The 15697-nt window shown below is 43.5% G+C and overlaps 2 protein-coding genes across 4 annotated transcripts in view; one reads left to right on the top strand and one right to left on the bottom strand.

Annotated features, from left to right (window-relative positions):
- The window catches only part of LOC131683272 (gamma-aminobutyric acid receptor subunit alpha-6), a 221155-nt gene that overhangs the window by 7865 nt on the left and 197593 nt on the right, over positions 1–15697 (top strand). The gene's annotated exons all lie outside the window — the stretch shown is intronic.
- The window catches only part of LOC131683257 (low-density lipoprotein receptor-related protein 4), a 110456-nt gene that overhangs the window by 87410 nt on the left and 7349 nt on the right, over positions 1–15697 (bottom strand). For 2 of the 3 annotated variants that reach the window (XM_058965089.1, XM_058965105.1), the window contains exon 2: positions 6985–7683. In XM_058965089.1, the coding sequence (XP_058821072.1) occupies positions 6985–7108 (124 nt within the window). In that variant the 5' untranslated portion in view covers positions 7109–7683. Of the gene's footprint in view, positions 1–6984; positions 7687–15697 lie in introns of all 3 variants that reach the window. The other variant, XM_058965097.1, reaches the window with a different exon arrangement.

The following is a 15697-nucleotide window of genomic DNA, read 5'->3' as shown; positions in this document are numbered from 1 at the left end:
CATTATCGCAAAGTGTTTAAAGTTAGCGATACACGAAATAATGAAAAAGTTGAGAAAAACCTCTATTCTTCTCCCGAAGAAAAAAAGGCCTCATACAGTCGTATTCCTCCTGAGAGCAAACAAGACGCTTTCTATTCGTGATATTGCTAACCAATTGGAGACCATTCATAAATTACGTAACTCAAAAATGCCCATATTGACTCCCCCGTGTAACAAATTGTCACAAGTTTCTCTATCCCCCCATCTCCTATCACGGAACAGATCCCTTGAAAAAAAATTGTTCTTTAGCAAAAACATGTTACATAACGATTTAGCTTACAATTCCAGGAATTAACTGAAAGCAGAAAATTGGTCGAACAGAAATCGTGCACATTTGCTGAAGTTTTGAAAAAAGGAAGTGTTGCTGGCGAAAAAGATGCCACCCCAGCTGGTCCGAGCAGGAATCTCAGGCCTAGAAAACGGCCCAGAGTTGAAAAAGAACAAACATTTGGTGAAAGCTCTAGTTCGTTGAAACCATACTCGCAAGTTAGTGAAAAGTGTACCAGTGAAACCCCGAAACAGCCTCGTAAGAATGAACCCGTTATTTTAGTCCGCCCTAAAGAATTGAATCAAAGTGCTAGGAACAAAGAATGAATTGAGTAGCCAAATTGACCGTGCATCGAATAAAATTCAAATTGTTCGAGAAGGCAATGGTGGCTCAATCATCCTCGGTGTGAAAAGTGCGGAGGCAATAGAATCAGTTGTGGCAGTGGTGAGAGAGAAGTTTGGGGAGAATTATGAAATCTCAGTTCCGAAACCGGCAAAACCAAGGTTGAAGATTGTGGGAATTGCGGAACAGTTGTCAGAGAGTGAACTTAAAAATAGCCTGGAAGAACAAAATGAATCAGTGAACTTAACAGAGTTAAAACTCATAACGTTATTTAAAACTAAGCGGAATGATTACACAGCATTTAATTATGTGATTGAAGTGAATGCTGATTCGTTTGAGACCATGCTCAAGTTAGGGCGTGTAAACATTGGCTGGGAAAGATGTAGAGTGGTTGAGTGTTTTTGAATAGTACGTTGCTTTAAATGCTGTGCGTATGGGCATAAGAGTACTGAATGCAAAGTCTCTCAGGTCTGCTCTAAACGCGCAGGGGACCACATTACAGCAGAATGTGCATCAGAATTACTTTGCTGTGCTAATTGCGCTCAGATGAATAGGGACCGGAAGCTGAATCTGGAGACAAAACATGCAGCCTACAGTTTCGAATGCGCTGTGTATAGGAAGCTTGTTGAAAGAAAGCGTCAGCAAATTAGTCGTGACGAATAGCAATTACCGTTGACCAGCATACCAGGATATCTGAACGGATTACTTTCTGTTACTCCAGGTAAAGCCAAAGAGGGTATATGCCCTCTCGAAGCTACCTGTGATACTGCACCCCCTCAAAGTAATTTTCGGTTCCAGTCTACCGTTGGACAACATACTTCCGACTCCGTAGCTGACTTCCACCTAGCTATCCGTGACTCAAATTATGAAGACACCACGACTGTTTCTCCAGGTAAATGCCAGGAATGTATATGTTCCTTCGAAGCTAGACATGCAGATACTGCCTCCCTTCAAATGAATTCCCGTTCCCAGCTCAGAATATACTACCAGAACGTGAGAGGACTACGCCCAAAGATCGATGAGCTGTTCGTAGCTGTATCGGACGCAGAGCACGATGTCATTATCCTGACAGAAACATGGCTGAACGACGAAATCAATTCGCTGCAGCTGTTTAGACCTAGATATACGGTCTATCGTAACGATCGTGACCCAGTCGTTTCTGGTAAAACAAAGGGGCGGGGGTGTACTTATAGCTGTTTCTAATCGGTTAGCGTCTAAACAAAAAAGTTTTAACAGTAACGGCGTAGAACAACTCTGGGTAAACCTTAATAGCCATGGTAATAACACATGCGTGGGCATCGTATACCTCCCTTCGGACTCCGCAGATAACATAAACGTTATTCAGAACCATATTCAATCCGCACTTGACATTGCTAATTCGCTAGAACCCCAAGCTTTTCATTTGTTATTTGGAGATTACAACCAGCCTGGTCTTGTATGGAAAACGACTTCTTTCGGTTATGCTTACGCCGACCATTCCGACTCATCCCTTTCGAGATCTAGCGTTGCTTTACTGACGGGATGTCATTACTCAACATGCTGCAAATGTGTACGATCACGAACAGACTAAATCGCACGTTAGATCTTCTGTTTGTAAATGAAGATGCATACAAGAACTGCCATGTCTATCGTGCAGATGAGCCACTCGTTGAAATAGATTCGCATCACCCTCCCCTCTTAGTTGAGCAGACCTGTCCTGGACAGGTTATTTTTTGACGAGATTCTTGACGATTTGAAGTATAACTTTTCAAAAACCGATTTTCCTGGACTCAACAACTCACTGCAAACGGTTGATTGGGTGACTTTGCTCAGTAACGCAACCGATGTAAATGACGCAGTAGAAAAGTTCTCATCGATCCTGACCCAACTGTTTGAAATATATGTCCCAGCCCCGCGTCCTAAACCAAAACCACTTTGGTCCAATCGACGTCTCCGAGAACTTAAACGACTGAGGGCAGCCGCGCTTCGGCACTACACCAACCGACGAAATCCCAATACAACGCGGAAATTCATATATGCTAGCAACAATTACAAAGCTTATAACCGCTTCCTATACTCTCGGCATGTATTACAAACGCAATCTGACCTTGAGCGAAATCCCAAACGTTTCTGGTCTTTTGTAAATGAGAAGCGTAAAGAGAGTGGACTTCCTTCTAGTATGACTTTGGCAAATGAAACTTCTAGCACGACTCGCGGTATCTGTAACCTGTTTGCAAAACATTTTTCGAGTGCATTTGAAACAGTTCCGACTACTCCAGAACAGGTCGAAATCGGACTACGAGATGTTCCCAGGGGTGTGATGGACCTAGGTAACATCCATTTTACGGAGGAAGACATTGTTGCTGCTATTGATAAATTGAAATCTTCGACTTCGGCTGGTCCTGATGGGATTCCTGTCATTAATTTAAAAAGATGTGCGAGTGCTCTTTCCGCTCCCCTAAAGATGATTTTTAATCTATCTTTGTCGCAAGGGACGTTTCCTCTTTGTTGGAAAAAATCGGTTATGTTTCCTGTTTTTTTTTTTAAAAAAAAGGTGATAAGCAGGACATAGCAAATTATCGGGGCATAACCTCTCTCTGTGCGGGGTCCAAGTTATTTGAAATTCTAGTAAGCAATGTATTGTTCCGGGAAGCCAAAACATATATATCAACAGATCAACACGGGTTCTTCCCAGGTAGATCAAGATCCACGAATTTAGCACAATTCACTTCACATTGTATTAAAAGTATTGAATGCGGAGCACAAGTGGATACTATTTATACAGATCCCAAAGCAGCGTTCGATCGTGTTAATCACTCGCTCCTACTGGCGAAGATTGAAAGATTGGGTGCCTCACTCAACTTCACCAAGTGGCTTAAATCATACCTTGTAGGCCGTACCTTATCTGTCAAAGTAGGAAATGTTGAGTCACATAACTTTATAAATTTATCAGGTGTGCCCCAGGGTAGTAAGCTTGGACCCTTGCTGTTCTCCTTGTTCTTCAATGACGTTTGTAATGTCCTTCCACCAGGATGCAAACTTATCTATGCAGATGATCTTAAACTGTTTCTTATTGTACGATCTGAATTGGACTGCATTGAACTACAGCGACAACTAGATGAATTTTGTAACTGGTGTACTCGAAATCGGTTGACTATCAGTGTATCCAAATGCTCAGTAATTTCTTTCACGCGCAGAAAAAATCTAATTTTGTGGTGTTATACTATCTCAGGGAAACTACTGGATAGAGTGTCAGTTGTCAGGGACCTTGGTGTACAGCTGGATTTTAAATTGACGTTTAGAGATCACTATTCCCACATCATTGCGAAAGCCAACCGGAACCTTGGTTTTATCATTAGAATAGCCAAAGAGTTTACTGACCCATACTTTCTGAGAGCACTGTACTTCTCTCTTGTACGCTCCATCCTGGAAGCTTCAGCTGTCATTTGGTGTCCGTACACAAATGTCTGGATTACCAGAATTGAATCTATACAAGCTAGGTTTCTCCGATATGCCCTTAAAACCCTGCCATGGCGCAACCCGATAGAGTTGCCACCTTACATTGAACGCTGTCGCCTGCTCGACATGGACCCTCTTTCAAAAAGGCGAAATATATCCAGAGCCGTGTTTGTAGGGAAAGTTCTAACTGGTGAAATAGATGCCCCAAATATACTTTCTCAGATTAATGTAAATGTGCCCGCTAGAAGTATAAGATCGTGGAATTTTTTTAAGACTTGACTATCAAAGTACTGATTATGGACAGAATTAACCCATAAGGGCGATGTGTTGCGTATTTAATAATGTTTATGAATGTTTTGACTTCTCTGTATCAAGTGACGTTTTTAAAAATAGGCTTAAATGGCTAACTTAGTGCATAAGATGTGATTTAGATAGGGATTTTGATTTGTTAGATGTATTATTAGTAACACATTGTAATGTAATGTAATGTTATGTAATGTAATGTGTAATATTGTTTAATATGTATATGTGAAAAGATAATGAGGTTTTTACGCGCATTTGGAGGTTGTTTGATGGACTCCAACTGGGCTTTTCCTCATTCTATATTTCATGTAGACCATGTAGGTCAGATGAAAATAAAATAAATAAATAAATTTACGGAATGTTATTGAAATGATACATTATACATTACTGTATTATGTACTAATTAAACGGCATTTGAGAAAAGATGGGCGAGAAGTCTATTTGATCGAAGACATCTCGAAAATGTGGTTTAAACTACAGAACTTTTTATACACAGACTAACGAAGTGTCAAGAAGTGCAGCTATACGAGCATGATGGTTTTGTGGGGGGAAGTAGAGGAGGAAGCCCATGCAAAGCTTATGGGATATTCTGTGATGCCAGTTTAAAGGGCGAACACGAAATTATTGCGACACATTCAACAGGGCATAACTTTACCATTGGGTAAAAATCAACCATATTTTGCACACTTTCTCATTGATGTGTATTGTTTACATGCTGTCAAATTCGAAGTCGTGTTTTTCGATTCAACGAAAATGGACGTGAACCAACGCGAGTCGAGAGAACAAATTCTTTCCAAACACCTGGAATTCCTGACCTGTTGTTGAACATTCACCATTCAACCGTCTCCAGAGTGTTGAAGCGGTTGACGTTGGACTACGGCAAAGGAGCTGGAAGAAAACCGGTACCGGAGAACAACGTCTCAAGCCGTGATTCGGCTAAAAAGATCGGCATGTCGCAGGGCTACGTCCAGAATGCAAAGAAGAGAGCTGGACTACATACATACAAGGTACAGAACTTCCCAAACCGCGATGAGCGGCAACAATCGACGGCTAAAACTCGGGCACGGAAGCTCTACGAGAAGATGCTGACAAAATATGGCTGCTGTGTGATGGACGAGGAAACGTATATAAAAGCCGATTTTAAGCAAATTCCGGGGTTGGAGTTTTTCACCGGCAAGAGCAAGTTCTATGTGGACGACAAATTTAAGACGAAGAAAATGTCGAAGTTCGCCTCCAAATATATCATTTGGCAGGCCATTTGCTCTTGCGGACTGAGGAGTGAGCCTTTTGTGACAAAGGGCACAGTAAATGGCGAGATCAACAAATCTGAGTGCCTCGAAAAGCGCTTTTTGCCGTTCTTGCAGCAGCACGACGAAGCTCCGCTATTTTGGCCAGATTTGGCATCAGGCCACTATTCTAAAGGTGTCCTGGAGTAGTATGAGGCCAATTCTGTCCATTTTGTTCCAAAGGACATGAATCCGCCAAACTGTCCGGAGCTGCTTTCGGTGGAGCAGTACTGGGTAATGATGAAGCGGGAACTTCGGAAGAGCAAGAAGACAGTCAAAGGAGAGAAGGACATGTTAAGAAAATGGAAAAAAAACTAAGAAGCTAGTACCGGATGACACTGTAAAGACTTTGATGGAGGGCATCAAGCGAAAATGCGTTCAATTTTACACTCAAGGCTCCATCGATTAACTTTTCTTCTGATTTTCGAAGTAAATATATGTATAAAACTACCCAAAAATTTTGGTTTGATTTTAAACATTATAAGAAAATTGGCATGATATTTTCGGTGTCGCAATAATTTCGTGTCTGTGTGTCAAGTGTAGTTTAAAACTGATTGAAGAGTAACCGTTAATTTTGTGCAAAATCTTATGACTGGCATGAAGAGAAAAGTTCGAGAGTTTTTCAGGAACAAAATATAAATGATTTACTATGAACGTAGTCATCAAAGAATATTGTTTTCTAAGATTATCAAACATAAACTACTGATTTTTTTCAAAGGGGAGAATCTGTTCACATTTTCGTTGAAAAATAAAATTATTGTTACATGTTACATTCTGGAAGTTGAGCCCTATCGATGTGCGTATGACCGGAAGATTTTTTTTTCATTCAATGACCCAATTGGATAGAGTTGTTAGCGATAGAACAGCAGCTTACAAATTTAAAAGCCTATATCTACCAACCGTCAGTTCACATTCCACGTTAGTGCGAGCAGCACTTGGTACCAAAATAACACAAAATCTGAAAAGCAACCGCTCTCGTGAGAGAATTCTATCATTAGTCCTTATGCGAACGCGTAGGTAGATAGCCACTACACCAGCATCCCAGCTTTTCCTCAGTGGGATATTTTACCGATAGGATGCTGTATGAGAAAAGCTTTCCGGAGTGTTTCTCCTATGATTTTCTCTGCACACATTTGACGAGCGGACAAACGCCCATCATCTTTCCAGAACTGAAAATCGGGAACTGAGAGAAAGACCTCCTACCTACATATAGGAACAACCTTGTTCAAATACGACACTAAAATAGTTCCATTGATGAAAATAATATTTAAATCTCGATTTATCGAGAAAAAAAATTGGCTCACTTACCGACTCCGATGACCAGCAGCAGTGCCGAAAAGGTGGCAACCATACCGAACAGCCGTCCCGAGACATTCCGTAAAAATCCACTCCGACTTCGATCGATCAGCCCGTTCCAAATGTTGCTGCTCATGATCACTCTGACTCGTGTCTGACACCGGAGCGGGGGAGGGCGCAAATTGGTTCCCGTCGTTTCCGTTTCACGTCCGCGTCGATGTGTTTGTATGGGTGCTATTGGTGTTTGTGAGTGAGCGTGTGTGTGTTTGAATGTGTGCGTGCGTGTTTGTGTGGAGGTGCTGTAAGGAATAATCCGGGGGTGGTCACAATCCAGTGGCAGTAATCCTTTGCCTGACTTTGATTGATTGGATGGCGTTTTGCTTCACTTTTTCGCTTAGCACAGCACAGAACAACAAAAAAAACTGGACACAGTTGCTGACGTTTTGTGGCGGCACCCCAGTGAAAACGCCAATTTTAGTTAGTTTTTCATTTTCATTTTTGTTAAAATCCTTGATTCACAAAACACTTCACACACCGATTTCCGCACTGTCACTCTAGGAACCTTTTATTTTTTTTTTCAACCACTATTGAGTGTTGAACAACTTTTTCATCTTGTTTCAAATTTTCAAAAAGTTGAAATCGGTGATTGCTGCCAGTCCAAGTAGGAATCTTCTCTTATATCCTTGCTTCATAGTTCTTGCCGTTGAGATGCTGCTTGTTTGTGAAAAGATCCACCGTAATCGATTGAGGAAAACCATCGATCATCTTTCGCGAGGACGCAGTTGAACACACATTTGCCTGCCCGTCTCAGATGGATGGATGGATGGGAAAATTTTCCGACACACCAAAAATTCGATGAATGAAAGCACACAGCTTTCGGAGCGGGAGATCGGAAGAGATTGCCGAGAGAATGAGAAAGAATCTTTGCTCGCAGATGCGCCTCATCGCTACAGGGAATGAGATAGATTATAGGCGGATGCTGTGTGGCGAATCGTGTGAGTGGCTTTTCAGGTAAATCGCAAATGTTTCGGTGAGTGGCTAGAAGCAATTGCGAAATGAGCTTTGATATGGTTTGTTGGGTTGAAAATATGATTTTTAATGCAAAGGTTATTGATTTCTGTTTGGATTCAATCGATTAGAGAGATATAAATCGATCAAAACCGATTCCAGAAGCGATGCAAGAATAATAACACGTAAGGGAGAGTTAGGACACTTGATTCTTATGGATACTTGATTCCGCACTCGTATCACATAATTTAACCACAAAAAGTTTTCACAATATAAAAGGAAAACGGACATATTTGGACGCTTATGTTGTTTAAAATACAAATCAAATGTATTTGATATGTTTTCGGAAAGTTCTATTATTTTTTAAAATGTGGGTTTAAATTTAAAGATCTTTTAACATATTATCTATGAATCTTTTCAACTACAACTACTCTACTAGGGCTTCTGTCCACAAAAACCTTTTTTTTTTCGAACGAAAAATTACACAGCCTATAAAATATTTTTTAGACTACAGGATGTTCGCTTCGGCTTAGTGTCAGCGTTATCTCGAATATTTGATGGTCTCTCAAGAGGAAAATATTAGCTTTTACAAGAATCACATCTGACTATTGTTTTTAGGAGCAGTAACAGATGTTGATACAAGGGGGTCGTCAGTGTCGTACTCTTCTTGAACCAAGAAACTATACTGATTTCTTGAGCGTTTTTTCAAAACGTCATATCTGCAATGAGTTACTCTCTTTGTGTACTTTCTCTTCTGTTAATAATTCGGTCATTTTAACATTTATCCCTCAACTCTTTGCTTTATATTCCAGTTAAAACCAGTAAAATAAGTGAAGTGTTATAGTGACGCCGTAAAAATCGAAAGAGAAAGTAAACAAAGAGAGTGACTCATTGCAGATATGACGTTTTGAAAAAACGCTCAAGATTTATCGTGGTGAGTGGCGTAACTCTCTTTAGTATTTCTTGAGCGTTTTTTCAAAACGTCATATCTGCAATGAGTTACTCTCTGTTTATACTTTCTCTTTCGATTTTTACGGTGTCACTATAACACTTTTCACTTATTTTACAGTACAGATCGAAAGACGGTGGTTTTAACTAGCATATTATGCAAAGAGCTGAGGGATAAATGTCAAAGTGACCGAATTATTAACAGAAGAGAAAGTAAACAAAGAGAGTAACTCATTGCAGATATGACGTTTTGAAAAAACGCTCAAGATTTCTGCCAAATAGAGTTTAGGGCGTCTTCTAAAAAAACGCTTGAGATTCTCTGGGTGTTGTTTGTATGCGGAGCATGATAATAGATCATGTGGACTCTCCCCATAATAGGCAAACTTTTAAGCATTTCCAATGCAAAAGTCATCCTAATCATTTTCTGCCCACTTGCCACATAGGTCGTCATTGCTACAATGGCCAATTTGCTTGTATTTAGTGCAATGCATGACACGCGGTCCCACCAAAAGTAACCCGATACATGTTTGCAGGGACAGAATTCTATCCTGTTCTGTGCGATTCCAATTTAAAATCTTCGCTCACTGGAGCGAGGGATCTTATAAAAAGCGAACTCAATTCGGTGAACACACCGTCGATCTCAACTTTGCTAGTGGGTGTGTGGATGCGGCAGTCCTTTTCGTAAATGACTTGCCACCAATAACGTCATTTACTTGCTTTAGACGGTGAGCTTAGCTTATCAGAGCGAATTTTCGAGATTTCTGTCGCGGCTGAATATTTCTGCGTCAGTTCTTTCGAAAACTTTAGAATACTTAGCGGTTTAGGAATCAGAATATATTGGCTTAAATGGCACGTTCCCAGTATGTATTCGGGGATTTGTGCCTTGCCGTGTTTTTTCATCATTTCAGAAGGTGCTGGGAAGTAGAATTGGAAGGGTGGGAAAAATAATACCACAAAAACAAAAATAAACAACAGGCAAGTTAAACTCACAAGTAGTTCAACTCGCCTGCGAGTAAGCCTAAATCTCTTTAACACATGGGAAAAGAAACTGTAGTATGTCTCTGAATTTCAGTCGTCCAAACATGGTGTCGAAAACTCGAAATCGCAATTGCGCTACCGCTGGACAGTTGCATATCAGTTGATAAGAGGTCACGTAGTCGGGTTCACAAAGATCAGATGAAAAAGACCGGTTAAAGCCCTGGTTAGCATGCTGAAGTGGAGCTTCGAAAAATGTAGGACATTTTTCGAGATCACTGGTTTGTTCCAGAAACGCCTTTGTTTGGCGACACGTTTGTAGCTTTCTCCAATAATTGCTGTGCTCGTACGAAGCCCAGGACCGTATTTTTCCCTTATCCAACTTGTCAAAATTGGCAGCGCACGCTCAGGACCAACGAAGTCAGTTGCTGAACCTGCCCTGGCCAATTCGTCAGCCAATTCATTTCCACTAATACCGGAATGTTCGGGCACCAAGACAAGGTAGATAGTGTTGACAATGCTTAGTTCTTCGATTTGGGTTCGGCATGCGATCACTAGCTTGGAGCGTGATTTGTCTGAGCTAAGGGCCTTGATTGCAGCCTGACTATCGGAGCAGAAGTTTATAACTCTACCGGACAAACTCAATTGAAGGGCCGATTGTATCCCGCACATAATCGCAAAAATTTCTGCTTGAAATTCAGTACAGTACCTACCTAGTGAGTGAGATTGTTCCTATCTCATTTCACGACAGTAGATACCAGCACCAGTACGTCCCTCCATCAGAGAACCGTCATGTCATACATGTTTGAAAGAATATAGAATTCTATCCCGTTCTGTGCGATTCCCGTTTAAAATCTTCGCTCACTGGAGCGAGGGATCTTATTCGGTGAACACACCGTCGATCTCAACTTTGTGAGTGGGTATGTAGATGCGGCAGACTCTCGTAAAGACTTGCCACCAATAACGTCATTTGCTTGCATTAGACGGAGAACCTAGCTTATCAGAGCGATTTTTTAAGATTTCTGTCACAGCTGAATATTTCTGCGTCAGTTCTTTCGAAAACTTTAGAATACTTAGCGGTTTAGCTTTGATCCTAAAGGAGGTATAGTCCGACTGAGTTAAATGCGTTTGATTTTAAAACGGAGAGTCGGAGTCTTTGAGGACGCATCTCGTTTTACCATCAACTGGCTTTTATCAGAAGAGGGTTATTTGTGCACGAAGGAAGAGACAGAAATTACAGGTGATATAAAAATTAAAAGACATACCAGAAGATCGAAGAGAAATAATGTGGTCACCTATCTTTACTTGATGTATGGCTGGAAGATACCGATTTTCTTAACAATTAACACGAATAATGTGAAAACAACAATAGACAAAAAAAAGCTTCAACTCGCATGTGCAAAAAGGTGCGTTATTATTATCTGAGAACTGGAATGTCCAATCAGGCCACAACTCCTAAAAATTGTCTTATCAGTATATTGGTCTAGATATTGCGGCTGGAACTTCCATGAAACAGTCAACCACAAACGAACTTCGGTTGAATCTTTTGGATATCAGGTTTTTCAGTATTTTTCAAGTTTCCATCCCTCATAAATAGATTTAACGGTTTGTTAAGAAACAAGTATTTAAATGAATTCTTCGGATTGTTGTAAGATAGAGACGGGTTGAGTACCCTAAAAATCATCTGCTTAGTATACCGATCTACTCGTACGGTCTCTCAGTACAATTCTTCGTCCGTCGCCTTTAAATACATAGCGTCAATCGATTTTACAATCTCCGAAAGAATATTTCGTCCGTCAGCGTCGAACATCGGACTTTGAATAATATTACAGACAGATCTGCACATATATTTGAAATTTCGCAAAACTTTAGTGTTTTATTGATAGTAAGACCCGAAATAAGTTGTAAAATATCGGTTTTCCACGTGGCTTTCGAAACATTTTCAAAAAACAGAAAAGCAGACAAGCTGAAACGAAAGCCCAAGTAAACATCAAAGGAGCGCAAAAATAAGACTCCACCAAAGGCGCCAGACAATGGTCGACAATGACTGGGCAGTGCGTAAGCCTCTTGTACCTGAAGGCATAAAATAGACCCCACTTGCGGTCCTTAGCTTCCTGCCCAGTAACTCCTAGCCCTGGCCTCCTTGTGGCTTCGACTGGGATACGAGTAACCTTAGTGAAGATCGGGTAACCAACCCCGGTGGGAACTTTGGTCGTATGCTGGCTGGGAAGGGGGGGTTACCCTTCTTCGGAAGGTGTAAACCTGTCCTGGTGTCCAGGTGGGACCTTAAGCAGTCCTGGCACGATGGCCCACCGGCGAGACAGGTGGTTGGCGTAGGCCCTATAAGCCGCCCCTTAAAAAACCCACATAACGAACAATACAGAAGAGAATACGACCCAGAACAATCGGCAACGACCCAGGCGACGAATAAAGGATCACGATTGGAAACTCGGAACATGGAACTGCAGATCGCTCGGCTTCGCAGGATGTGACAGGATAATCTACGACGAGCTACACCCCCGCAACTTCGATATCGTGGCGCTGCAGGAACTTTGCTGGACGGGACAGAAGGTGTGGAAAAGCGGGCATCGAGCGGTTACCTTCTACCAGAGCTGTGGTACAACCAACGAGCTGGGAACCGGCTTCATAGTGCTGGGCAAGATGCGCCAACGTGTGATCGGGTGGCAGCCGATCAACGCAAGGATGTGCAAGTTGAGGATCAAAGGCCGTTTCTTCAACTACAGCATCATCAACGTGCACTGCCCACACGAAGGGAGACCCGACGACGAGAAAGAAGCGTTCTACATGCAGCTGGAGCAGACATACGACGGTTGCCCTCTGCGAGACGTGAAAATTGTCATCGGCGACATGAACGCACAGGTAGGAAGGGAGGCAATGTACAGACCGGTGATCGGGCCTAACAGCCTGCATCCCGTATGTGTGAACTTCGCAGCCTCCCGTGGAATGGTAATTCGAAGCACCTTCTTCCCTCGCAAAGATATCCACAAAGTCACCTGGAGATCACCGGACCAAGTAACAAAAAATCAAATCGACCACGTTCTAATCGACGGTAGATTCTTCTCGGACATCACAAACGTCCGCACTTATCGCAGTGCGAATATAGATTCGGACCACCACCTGGTTGCAGTATGCTTGCGCTCAAAACTTTCGACAGTGCATAGCTCTCGTCGAAGCCGAACGCCGCGGCTAAACATCGAGCGGCTACAAGATGGCAGAGTGGCTCAAGAATACGCGCAGCAGTTGGAAGTGGCAATACCAACGGAAGAGCAGCTAGGCGCAGTTGCCCTTGAAGATGGCTGGAGAGATATCCGATCCGCCATAGGTAGCACCGCAGCCACTGCACTAGGTACGGTGGGCCCGGACCGAAGAAGCGACTGGTACGACGGCGAATGCGAGCAGTTAGTCGAAGAGAAGAATGCAGCATGGGCGAGAATGCTGCAACACCGCACGAGGGCGAACGAGGCGCGATATAAACAGGCACGGAACAGGCAGAACTCGGTTTTCCGGACCAAAAAGCGCCAGCAGGAAGACCGAGATCGCTAAGCGATGGAGCAGCTGTACCGCGCTAAAGACACACGGAAATTCTACGAGAAGTTGAACCGCTCGCGCAGGGGCCACCTACCACAGGCCGACATGTGCAGAGATACAAACGGGAATCTTCTCACGGACCAGTGTGAGGTGATCCAGAGGTGGCGGCAGCACTACGAAGAACACCTGAACGGCGACGCAGCAGACGACGAGGATGGCACGGTAACGCACCTGGGAGCACGCGCGGAAGACATTACACTACCGGCTCCGGATCTCCAAGAAATCCAGGAGGAGATCAGCCGGCTCAAAAATAATAAAGCCGCTGGGGTTGACCAAATACCAAGCGAGCTACTAAAACACGATGGCGAGCCACTGGCTAAAGGCTGGGAGGAGGAGATTTTACCGGAGGAGTGGATGGAAGGTGTCGTGTGTCCTATCTACAAAAAGGGCGACAAGCTGGATTGCTGTAATTACCGAGCAATCACCCTGCAGAACGCCGCCTACAAGGTACTCTCCCAAATACTATGCCGTCGACTACCACCAATTGCAAGAGAGTTCGTGGGGCAGTACCAGGCGGGTTTCATGAGCGAACGATCTACCACGGACCAGGTGTTCGCTCTTCGTCAAGTACTGCAGAAATGCCGCGAGTACAATGTGCCCACACATCATTTGTTCATCGACTTCAAAGCCGCATACGACACTATCGATCGAGATCAGCTATGGCAGATTATGCACGAGTACGGATTCCCGGACAAACTGACGCGATTAGTGAAGGCGACGATGGATCGGGTGATGTGCGTAGTACGTGTCTCAGGGACGCTCTCGAGTCCCTTCGAATAACGCAGAGGGTTACGGCAAGGTGATGGTTTCTCGTGTCTGTTATTCAACATCGCGCTGGAAGGTATAATAAGAAGAGCAGGGATCGACACGAGTGGTACGATTTTCACAAAGTCCGTTGAGCTACTTGGCTTCGCCGATGACGTTGATATTATTGCACGAAACCTTGAGAAGATGGAGGAAGCCTACATCAGACTGAAAAGAGAAGCCAAGCGCGTCGGCCTTGCCATCAACACGTCGAAGACAAAGTACATGATAGGAAGAGGTTCACGAGAAGAGAATGAGAACCGCCCGCTTCGAGTTTGCATCGGTGGCGACGAAATCGAGGTGGTTGAAGAGTTCGTGTACTTGGGCTCACTGGTGACCGCCGACAATGATACCGGCAGAGAGATTCGTAGACGCATCGTGGCAGGAAATCGTGCTTACTTTGGCCTCCGCAAGACACTTCGGTCGAACAGAGTTCGCCGTCGTACGAAGTTGACCATCTACAAGACGCTGATTAGACCGGTAGTTCTCTACGGGCACGAGACCTGGATCATGCTCGTGGAGGACCAACGCGCACTTGGTGTCTTCGAACGGAAAGTGCTGCGTACCATCTACGGTGGAGTGCAGATGGAAGACGGCACATGGAGACGGCGAATGAACCATGAGTTGCATCAGCTGTTGGGGGAGCCGCCCATCTGTCATACCGCGAAAATCGGACGACTACGGTGAAAACGGTTCTCAATTGCAATCCGACCGGTACAAGAAGACGTGGCGCGCAGCGAGCACGATAGATCGACCAGGTGGAAAACGATTTGCGGACCCTTCGCAGACTGCGTGGCTGGCGACGCGCGGCCATGGACTAGAGATGCACCGAATAGTACTATTCGGCTTTTAGCCGAATACCGAATGTTTAATGTTTAATTATTCGGCGTACCGTATATTCGGCTTTAATCAAAATCGGCTGGTATTCGGCCCGAATATTCGGTCGACCGAATATTCGGTGCATCTCTACCATGGACCGAGTGGAATGGAGGAATCTTTTGTATACGGCACAGGCCACTTCGGCCTTAATCTGTTAATAAATAAAAAAAAAGGGCGCCAGAGGACCACGCGACGGCCCTGATGATACTGCACCCACCTGCTGATGTGCCATTGAACCAATCTATATGATCGATATTGCCCGAGAGATAGCTTCTTCGTCGACAGTTTCTTCTGTGGCAGAGACATCAACCCATAATGAAACTCGATTAGAACAACGAGTCAGCGATGACAGCGACCTCATCTGGTTAGATAAGGCTAAGGAAGGTATATGTCCTCCTGAAGCTACTATAGATTCTGCGCACCCTGAATTCGATCCACAATTGCAGTTTACCACCGTACATAATCAACTTGATTCCATCCCTGACGCCTGTATGTTGACAAC

Source organism: Topomyia yanbarensis, chromosome 1 (assembly GCF_030247195.1).
Source record: "Topomyia yanbarensis strain Yona2022 chromosome 1, ASM3024719v1, whole genome shotgun sequence".
NCBI classification, from domain to species: domain Eukaryota; kingdom Metazoa; phylum Arthropoda; class Insecta; order Diptera; family Culicidae; genus Topomyia; species Topomyia yanbarensis.
Note: the sequence above shows the minus strand (reverse complement) of the source record. Positions and strands in the feature narration are given on the sequence as shown.